An 11,383-nucleotide genomic window follows, 5' to 3' on the forward strand; every position below is an offset into this window, starting at 1 on the left:
ATATTTATTTATTATTTATAATTATTTTAATGACTAAACAATATACTCTGTTCAGTTTATTGCTAAACTCTTATTGAATGCATTTCAAAATAAAACGTTTATTATTTAAAACAATATTTAAATGTATTTCATATTATATTTATTGCTAATTATTTATTATTTATAATTATTTTAATGACTAAATATACTCTATGTTCAGTTTATTACTGAACTCTTATTGAATGCATTTCAAAATAAAACGTTTATTATTTAAAACAATATTTAAATGTATTTCATATTATATTTATTGCTAATTATTTATTATTTATAATTATTTTAATGACTAAATATACTCTATGTTCAGTTTATTACTGAACTCTTATTGAATGCATTTCAAAATAAAACGTTTATTATTTAAAACAATATTTAAATTTATTTCATATTATATGTATTGATATTTATTATTTATAATTATTTTAATGACTAAACAAAATACTCTGTTCAGTTTTTTACTGAACTCTTATTGAATGCTTTTTAAAAATAAAACATGTTTATTATTATTTATTATTTAAAACAATAATTATTTTAAATGTATTTCATATTGTATTTATTGATATTTATTATATTGATTTATTATTTATAATTATTTTAATGACTAAACAATATACTCTATGTTCAGTTTATTACTGAACTCTTACTGAATGCATTAAACATGTTTATTATTTAAAACTATAACTATTTAAATTAATTTCATATGATATTTATTTTATTTATTTACTACTTAAAATAATTTAAAAAATAACATTTATTTTTTATTTTATTTTTGTTTGTTTTGTTTTGTTTATTTTCATTTGCATCTCTCCACTCATCACCAATCACCATCGCATTTAGTTTATGCAGGAAAAATAAACCAAGAAAGACTGTAATGCCATAATATCTTAATAAAAAAGTACTTAAAATATGATTCCACGGAAGTTCAGCGATAACTTACTCAAGTCACACTGCATTAAAAAAAATATATTTAAAAAAAATAAATAGATAAATTACACTACAAATGAGCTGGGAGGAAAAATTATATCTCAATGCTTTCACGTTCATTCACAAATTTTTTGCTTTTCCTCAAGAAACTTTGCATTTGCTCACAAATATATCGTTTTTACTTATTTTCACCCCCAGTTAGCTACACTACAAGTTACTAACAAGAAGTTACATAAAAGATCATTAAAAAGGAAATGTATCAAAATCAAAAGTAGCACTAATACTTTCAGTTAGTTACTCCCCATCCCATAAGTACTGTGTTCTTGCACACTGACACTAGGGCTGGGCGATATGGGCAAAGATTCATATCTCGGTATTTTTTGGCCGATTTGCGATATACGGTATACATCTCGGTAGTGTTGTCAAAAGACCCGGTACTTCGGTACCAAGTCGGTACTAAAAAAATGAAAACGTTACGGTACCAGGTTTTTTTAAGCACCGAGTACCCGGTCAACCCGGTTCTTGATGCGTTATCCGAAAGGTGTGCAGATGTGCTCTCTTCATAAAAGCACTGAGACGTGGCGACCTCAAAACGAGGAAACACACCAAACTAACAAAACACTTTAAAGACAGACACCCAGATCAAATGAAAGAGTTCAAGCAGGGTTTCCCATACATTGATTTATTCGTGGCGGCCCGCCACAATATCAAAACTGACCGCCACAAATAGATTTCCAAAAGGCTTGTCACGTGTCACGTGTCAAAGTCGAAACCCGGTGTGGGTGTTTTTATATCACTGAAGGAAACCGACTGTCTTCAGAAAATTATGGATGTCATTTTCATTTCATCTTGCCTGTAATGCCTGATAAAGCAGCATTTGTGAGCTCAGCGCTTATTTGATTACAGCCGTTACCAGGGAAACCTGATCTCTCACGCGCTACAAGCGCCTCCTGCTGGCAGAGAATGAATTTGCATATATATGCCGCCACCAATAGAGTGCAAGTCTGTGGGAAACACCGCTTCTGTTATGAATATTATTCAATATTTTAATTTGAATGTCGGATTGAAATGAACATCGCTGTTATTAGAGTAGTTAATCATTAGCATAAGCGCGGCTAACGCTAATATAATGAGCATTAGAATGAAGTTTCTTTATTAACTATTTAATGCTCCTATAACTTTTATTAGGGTAAAAAAACAGGAGGACATGATGATATTTACTATTTGTACACACCAGAGGCTTTTAAATGAAATGAATTCTTGGCTGAATAGCTCTAGAAGGTTTTAAAAGCCCTTTAAAATTAAATATGTACACAGTTTGGATTAAATGAAAGTATAGTCAAATTTTTTAATTAGCATGTTTTTGTGTTTTTTTTGTGTCCACCGAGAACCGTGGCTTTTCACTGGTATTGGTACCGAATACTGAAATTTTGGTATCATGACAACACTACATCTCGGTATTTTCGTTTTTGTATTTGGATTAAAAAAATCTGTATTTTATATATATAAATTTCACTTACCACCCAATGTTGTCCAACAAAACAATACATAGGCTATGAAAACAAATAAAGTGAATGTAACCATGTAAGCTTTTATATTATGTGCAAAAAGGGGGGTAAAATTACATTTCATTCTAACATTGTAAAATTGCAATCTAAAAACAAAAATAAGGCTTTTAAAGCAGAAGTTAAATTCACTAAACTAAAACTGAAAATAAATGAGAACAAAAGCACAGAGTTGTGTTAGGCTCTTTTGATTACCGCATTACAGTCACTTTACAGTCATTGCTATCATAAAAATAGGCTTACTTGTAGGTTTAAAATTCTAATTGTCACATTTATTGTCCAACTACAAATATTTCAGCGAAATGTATATTTTAGTCAAAATTATTGTGCTGATATTTAATTGAGCTCTGTCTGTTTGGCGCTCATTCACTGTTGTCTGTGAAGTTTAGCGGAGAATCGCAAAGCAGAAGGCTCATGCACTTCTGACAGAAAAATTTTAATATTTCCATGATTTTCTAACATTTACAGATGGAGAATATACTTGTGAAATGTAAGTTATGCATTCAGGAAGACAGCATATCTCAAACACATTAGGGGCCGTTCACATATCGCGTCTTTTGCGCGCTCAAGTTCGTTATTTCAAATGTAGACGCGCGGCAGGCGCGCTCATAATGGAAGCGACGTGGTCGCGACGCGCTCATTTTTTACAGGCGCGTCCGCGCCACATCGAGATTAAAACATTTCAACTTTTCAGAATGCGCACCGCGGGTCATGTGACAAGAACCAACCAGCTTCATCCTTTCCCGTAACAACATTGAAAGCTCAGCCAAGATGAAGGAACAGCTAATCATAGCTATTTTTAAATAAATTTAGTAGCAGAGCTACTGCAAGTGATTTTTAGTGCTGCAAATCCATTTATTATCATCTTCATGGAGAGTGCAGGTCATGGTTGCTTAGCAACGGCAGACGCCTCCGGAGCGCAAGCGCCCGAACGCTTTGGAAAAAAGCGCGCCTAGTGTTTTCCACGCGTTTTTAGGCGTGACGTGAACGGCACCTTAAACAGCGCAAGTAGCCTAGTGTCTCTGTCAGCGGCACACGCAGCCTTTCTGTCAGAGCATATGACGGGCCGAGCTGCTTAAACTATGCAAAACTATAAACTATACTGTGTCTTACCAGTTTTTAAAGGCCTTAATATAAAGCTTGTCACATGTTTAGAACTAATTGTATTATGCACTCTCTCCGAAGCAGCTCAGTCTGTGTCCTCCGTTATATTTTCAGATGCGCTCGTATCAAACTACTGTATATCGATATAAACGGTATTGCCTCATATCGTATTGCTTATAAAGAAAATATCGATATATCGTACAAACTCGATATACCGCCCAGCCCTAACTGACACACTGTAAGCACTGAAGTCTCACTCTGCAGGCAGTCGGCGTTGAGCAGGTCCTGGCACTTATCGTGGCATTTGACGCCGCACTCAGAGCAGCGCATGCCCTGACGCGCGATGCCCCACAGCAGACCCTCACACTCGTAGCAGTAGGTGGGTGTCGTGGCCGTCCACACCTCGAAGTTGTGCGGTGTGGTGCAGGAGATGGGGTAGATCAGAGCCTGCAGCGTCTTCTTATACACGTGACTCTTCTACACCAGCACAAACACACCAGCGTTACTTAGGACTATATGTGACCCTGGACCACAAAACCAGTCATAAGGGTCAATTTTATGAAATAAACACATGTTTAGGACATGATAGGACAATATTTGACCGAGATACAACTATTTGAAAATCTGGAATCTGAGGGTGCGAAAAAATCAAAATATTGAGAAAATCATCTTTAAAGTTGTCCAAATGAAGTTCTTAGCAATGCATATTACTAATCAAAAATTAAGTTTTGATATATTTACGGTAGGAAATTTACAAAATATCTTCATGGAACATGATATTTACTTAATATCCTAATGATTTTTGGCATAAAAAAAAATCGATAATTTTGACTCATACAATGTATTTTTGGCTAGATTTCACACGCAGTAGCACCTTTACATTTAGACGGGTGACAAAAATGCATTTATAATTTAAAGTTAAATGTAAAGTTCCAGAGAGACCCATCACTTACCAGCTCCTCATTGTTGAGTGTGCTAGAGGCCATAGCAGACGTGATGCCAGCCTTACGAGAGTTCTGCACTAGAGACTGAAAAATCACACACGAGAGCTCATTCATATCTCAGCTGTTTCTCATTACATAGAGAGCAAGTGGAGACTTCTCAGATAAGAAAAGAACCCAGTCATCGCACACGTGTCTCCTCTAGAGTTTCAGAAGAGAGCTCAACAACATCTCAGAGACACCAAAGTCTGCGATTTCAACATGAACTTAAGGATTTCTCATAAAATGATCTGAGCTGCTCCACAATGATTTTACAGCTCTTTACCTTCACTGGATCTCAATTATTGACTCATTTGTGTCTGTTTTTATTTCTCGAAAGGAATTTTAGCAGAAACGTCAGAGACAAAGTTGATACTTCATAACTGGGATCTCCATTAAGTCTATGAAAGAGCAATAAAAATCTCCCTCTGGGACAAACTCTATAAAAATGTGAACTTATAAACGGCAATATTTACAAAAAGAATGGTGCCTAAATATGTAATAAATACTACAAATCCTTACCATAGCCTGAGTCCAGACAGCAGAGGCAAAGCAAACAAGACAAAAACTATGTTATTCACATTTAAATGATCATAAAAGAGAAACTAATGTGCCACAAACAGCCAATTAAAAAATGCACAGGCTTTAAGAATGTATTATCCTAATAAAACTCTCATAAATATAATAAATGAATACTTTTCAGTTACTAAAGTGTGTCTGTGCTTGTTTTACTCTATACTAGGGCTGGGCGATAAAATGATACCAATAATTATTGCGATTTCATTTTTTCTCGATAAAACGATAACAAGAGTTCGATAAATGTTTATTATAATGTTTGTCATTTTATTATACTATTAATGTAGACGTATTAAATGTGTTAAAGGAGTATTAGAATATAATTACAGTATTTTGTGATTAAGCTAAGCTTTTGTGCATTTATACTACATGTATTTAGACTACTGTTTTTCATACAAATACCTAGAAACCATAGTTACATTTTTACCATGGTACTGAGGTGCAATATGTGTGGTTTAACTGTGGTAATCATGTCAGAATAATTACATTTCACCATATAAAAATGAGGTTACAATTTTAACAGATGTTACATATGTTTTTGATAATGAACATAGATTTACATCTGCTACTAACTCGAGCTACTACTGTCAACTCAACTTAAACTACTGTCAAATAAGTGCCAAAAAAATTTAATATTAATATTGCAGCCTGCACTGTGCTGAAGATACACGTCAAAGTCAGGAACACAAACCTGTTTCATGATCTGAAATAATATCACTCAAAACATGCAGAAACTAAGAAATTTATTTCTCTATTAAGATATTTATTTTGTTATTTATTTAGTTTTTTTGCATTATTGACACACTATTTTCCTATTTAATACTGTTAAGTTGCTTTGACACAATCTGTATTGTTAAAAGCGTTATATAAATAAAGGTGACTTGAATTGACTTAAGGAAAAATGACTGGAAAAGTGTAAAGAATTCAAAAACGTGAAGTGTTTGTCATGTTCTGACCATAAAGAGTCGTTTAAGACCACATTTAATGATCTGGTTTCTACAACTTTCACTTAGGAGCAAAAATCTGCCTTTAAACTTGAAAGAAATAAACCTACAAACCATTTTGAAATTTATCGTGATAATTACCGATATCGACTGATATGAAAAAATGTATCGTGATAATTACCGATATCGACTGATATGAAAAAAATTTATAGTGATAATTACTGAAATTGACTGATATGAAAAAAAATGTATCGTGATAATTACCGATATCGACTGATATGAAAAAAATTTATAGTGATAATTACTGAAATTGACTGATATGAAAAAAAATGTATCGTGATAATTACCGATATCGACTGATATGAAAAAAATGTATAGTGATAATTACCGAAATTGACTGATATGAAAAAAAATGTATAGTGATAATTACCGATATCGACTGATATGAAAAAATGTATCGTGATAATTACCGATATCGACTGATATGAACAAATATTATCGCAATAATTACCGATATCGACTGATATGAAAAAAAAATATTGTGATATTACCGATATCGACTGATATGAAAAAAATGTATTGTGATAATTACCGATATCGACTGAGATGAAAAAATGTATCGTGATAATTTTTTGCCCATATCGCCCAGCCCTACTCTATTTATTAAAGGGGTCATATGATACTTTTTTAAAGATCATTATTTTGTGTATTTGGTGTAACAGAATATGTTGACATGCTTTAATGTTCAAAAAACACATTATTTTTCAAATACTGTACATTATTGTAGGTCCTCTATGCCCCGCCTCTCTCCAGAGAAAGGAAAACTTGAAATCGCATCATATGACCCCTTTAAATAATCTGTGACATTTTTGCACTTCTGAGTTTGTAGTGTATTGTGATTTGTAATTGCAACCAATTTCTACTGAAACGGTCAGCAACCAGTCCATCCCAATGTAAGTTCAATGCATATTAACGGAATATTAGATAAACACAAAGTCTCAGAGTTTTTGCTGTTGGTTTCTCACCAGATCTCTGACCAGAGGAATGGTCTTCCTCTTCTTCAGATCAGGCATGCTGTCGATGCTGTACAATGCTCCGCCCATCCTGGAGAAATAAACATAATCATAAGAATAATGTTGCATGAAAAATAACTTCCCTTCCTCAACAGCAGGCAGAAAATCACATCCATTCACTGCCTCGTCATCACCATTATAACCAGTATGCCTTGAACTCAATTACCATAAATGTTTACTCTCTAACTAGAGTGCGCAGAGCAAAATATGTCATCTCTGATTTATATTGAATTGCTATTTTTGCATTTATGCATTATTAACCATTGCATTCAAGCTATGCATTTTATTTAGTTCATGCATTCCCTAATGGCAGGTAAAACTGTTAGGGATGCTCCGATCAGGATTTTTGCAGCCAATTTGGAGTACCGATTTCTTGTCATGGTGATCGGCCGATACCGATGCCGATTCTGAGCTTCAAGCGTTATATAGACGCTTTATATAGACGCACGCGCCTGGCCCGAAGTTAACTTCCGGTCTGTGTTTGTTCATCAGTCTGGCTATGGCGCCGGCTACAAACGCAGTTAAAGTTAAGGTGATGAGTAGACTGAAGTTGGGCTCAGGTGGTTGTGCTGTGGGATGTGTTTCCCATACATTTATTTATTTGTGGCGCTCACCACAATATCAAAACTGAAGGATTTTCCAAAAGGCTTCCTTGAATAAACATGAGCATGTACTGCACATTTAAAAATCAAAACGAGGTGCGGGTGTTTTTATATCTCTGTATTTCTGAAGGAAGACTGTCTTTAGAAAATTTTCGATGTCATTTTCATTTGTTGCATTTTCAATAAGTCCATCTGATTTACGCAGCAAACTTATTTTGCTTTTCCTATATCCACAGGTGCTGCGGATAATCCGCGGGTCGGGTAATAAAAAATTTAATTCTGATTATTTGCGGGTGGGTCGCAGATGGATAAAATAAATCATAAATGATGCAAATATTAACTAATAACTACATTTTTTTTAAATACATTTTTTTCATGAGGCAGACGATTTCGTGTGTGTGTGTGTGCTCCGACGAGGTTTTGTTCCGTCCTCCGTGCTGTGACACCTCACAAAAGACTATTTTTATCTAAGCAGCATGGAGAGATGCGTCAGAAACGTGCTGCAGCTGGCTGATAAACACAAGCACTAACTAGAGCGGCCGCGATCGGCTCCGGTTCCCATGGAGCCGTAATGCGCCGCAGACGTGTGAAGTGAGGCACAGATCAGCTCTAACGTCACTGAATCTGCTGTTAAAAATGAACCATCCATTCATCATATCATCATGCAAAACATACACGACAAATAGCAAATTTTCATAGCATTTCCATACCGGCGATGACATGACTGCGGCGCCAAATCATTTATGTCCCCACGCATCATGTACGTCGTCACGCGTTGACGTCATCAAATTGCGATCGGTTCGTGAGATTGGCCAAGTTAGTGAGTACCGATCGAGTCATAAAATGTGATTATAGGCCATTACCGATCTCCGGCCAATCGATCGGAGCATCCCTAAAAACTGTGTTATGTTATTCTCCATAAACACTTGAATATATGAGTATACAAGAACATAAGATCAACATCATGTACACTTAACTGTTGTCTTTGTTAGGGCTGCAACAACTAATCGATAAAATCGATAATAATCGATAATGAAAATCGACAACAAATGTCATTATTGATTAGTCGCGTCTGCCCACTTTTGCTGATATATCTGTTATTGGATGTTAAAATTAGGTTTAAAAGTCAACATGTAATTCAAGTATTTTATGATAGCAACTGTAAAGGGATAACAGAGTGTGACTGAATATAAATGTTAGACGGTTCTTACATTTACAGAATAAAGAAATGACAGGAACAGGTGACTGTGTTCAGAGTGAATGTGTGTGTTCCTGCAGAACATTCCTCTTATCTGTTAACACCAAGTTGTTGTTTTTTTTACTATCTTCATCATTATTATTTCCACTGTCCTTTGTCCATTTGTCTGTTTAAACTGTGCTTTATAACTCTTTTACACATCATGTATAGCACAGAGATATATTCAGCATACAGTATGTTTTCGTAGCGTTCAGTTGGCACATTTGTTTGAAGGACAAGGAATGTGGAATAGTGTTTTGTCAATTAAAAAAGAGGCTTTTTTTATCTGATTATTCGAAAAAATAATCAGCTAACTAATCAATTATCAAAATAATCATTAGTTGCAGCCCTTGTCTTTGTATGTTGTTGACTGCACTAAAAACAGCTGGTGGGAATTAGCTTTGACTTACCCTCCTTTACCAAACCACAGCGACTGAGAGTCTGTCTCTCCTCGTGCCTGAGAGAAAGAGAAACATTTTATTAGCTAATGATCAGAGTCTAAATATTTTCTGTATTCAACACAGACACTGCAACACAACAAGCTTTACAACAACAAACCAGAGTTATAATCATTAACTAAAAGTGGCCCTAGTAAAAAAGTAATTTAATACATTTATTTCATACTAAGTATAGTTCAAATCTATTAACATATTTACTGACATATCGCTCAAGACTTGCTAATATAAAAATTATAATTAAACTTTATTTGGAGTACTACTTCTGCACAATGTACATTTCTTAATATTAAGCCTAAAATGTGTTTTAATGTCACTATTGATGAGGACTGTATGATCTTTTAATAATATCGGTCTTTAAATGCAAGATATTTAAAGTGTACCTGATGCATACTTGCAATAGTTCCACTTTAGCACAATCAAATATACTTCAGTATATCTTTAGTTGGACTTCAGCACAATTAAAGTGCATTAGGTACAAAATTAGTTGTTCCAATTTAGAAGACTTTAAGTATAGCACTAAAAGTACAACTGCAGGGTATTTTTATTACATACATAAATATGTAAATGTATTTGTAGTATACTTAGCATGAAATAAATGCATTTCAAATACATTTTAGTATATTTATTTTTCACTAGGGGAAACCACTATTTTATTTTAAATATAATAAACATTAAATGAATCAATATATATGTTTAGTTTAACTTTAAGTACTAAAATAACTCAATCTAGCTGAAATAAAAAATAATAAAAACTATATAGGCATTTAAAAAAAAAAAAAAAAAAAAAAAAAGGCAAAACACCATTTAAATGACTAAACACTTAAAATTATAAAATGAAACTAAAACTAAATTAATAACACAAAATATGAAAATAAAAATAAAACTCAAAAATTTATAAAAACAACAAAAAACAGTACATCACACTAAAAAACACTGCAATAAACACTGAAAAAAAATCTCTTCAGCAATGAGGCCAATGAAATAACATCAGAAGGAAAGCAGTAAAAGATTATTCAATGAACAATGAAGTATTTAACTGGCATTAAATACAGTATTTAACAAATGAGCAATGTGTTTCAGCCATTTTACAACCAACTATACCAATCACCCTCCTCTCTAGATATCGGCCTCGACCATCAACAAAATCATATTAGTTGAACATTAGTGTTTAAACGCACTGAAGACCCTTCTTATAAAATAAAACTCAATTTGGCATTCATTTCAAAACGTAAATAAAAGTCTGCCAATAAAAGTATTTTAGCAGCTACGTATATATTGCTACAGCATCTCAATTTCTTTACATTAAAATATTATTTATTTTGAGTGTAATAATCTACTATTTGTGAACGAACAAACACAAGTTGATTTTTCTTTCTGAAGGCACCGAATTGTGATTCACTCGTTTTGTTGACTAAATTATGTCACTAAACTAAAGTGGACAACAAAAACTCTCCCAAATCATATATAAACTATAAACATATATAAACATGTTATAAACTTTCGTTTAGTGATCTCGTCTTTAATAATGTTTTCAAAACGTTAACACAAAAACTTTATTTATACATCGTTGATGGAACGTTTTTTTTTTTTTTCCGGAAATATTCCCATAATGTTTGCAAAATTCTACAATGGAATGTTGCCTTAAAGGGTTAGTTCACCCAAAAGTGAAAATTACCCCATAATTTACTCACCCTCAAGCCATCCTAGGTGTATATGACTTTCTTCTTTCAGATGAATCCAATCGGAGTCATATTAAAAATTGTCCTGGCTCTTCCAAGCTTTATAATGGCAGTGAATGGGTGATATTTTTCAATAGTCCAATAAAGTGCATCCATCCATCATAAAAAGTGTCCCACACAGCTCCGGGGGGTGAATAAAGGCCTCCTG

General features: G+C 33.6%; 1 protein-coding gene across 1 annotated transcript in view; it reads right to left on the bottom strand.

Annotated features, from left to right (window-relative positions):
* Nucleotides 1–11,383, bottom strand: part of LOC107671790 (protein unc-13 homolog B) — an 86,335-nt gene that overhangs the window by 33,846 nt on the left and 41,106 nt on the right. Inside the window, exons 12-16 of the mRNA XM_016464762.1 lie at nucleotides 9,449–9,495; nucleotides 7,152–7,230; nucleotides 5,129–5,134; nucleotides 4,580–4,654; nucleotides 3,884–4,103 (exon numbers count right to left, since the gene is read on the bottom strand). Of these exons, the coding sequence (XP_016320248.1) occupies nucleotides 3,884–4,103; nucleotides 4,580–4,654; nucleotides 5,129–5,134; nucleotides 7,152–7,230; nucleotides 9,449–9,495 (427 nt within the window). The remainder of the gene's footprint in view (nucleotides 1–3,883; nucleotides 4,104–4,579; nucleotides 4,655–5,128; nucleotides 5,135–7,151; nucleotides 7,231–9,448; nucleotides 9,496–11,383) is intronic.

Source organism: Sinocyclocheilus anshuiensis, unplaced genomic scaffold, assembly GCF_001515605.1.
Source record: "Sinocyclocheilus anshuiensis isolate Anshui unplaced genomic scaffold, SAMN03320099.WGS_v1.1 scaffold1491, whole genome shotgun sequence".
NCBI classification, from domain to species: Eukaryota; Metazoa; Chordata; class Actinopteri; order Cypriniformes; family Cyprinidae; genus Sinocyclocheilus; species Sinocyclocheilus anshuiensis.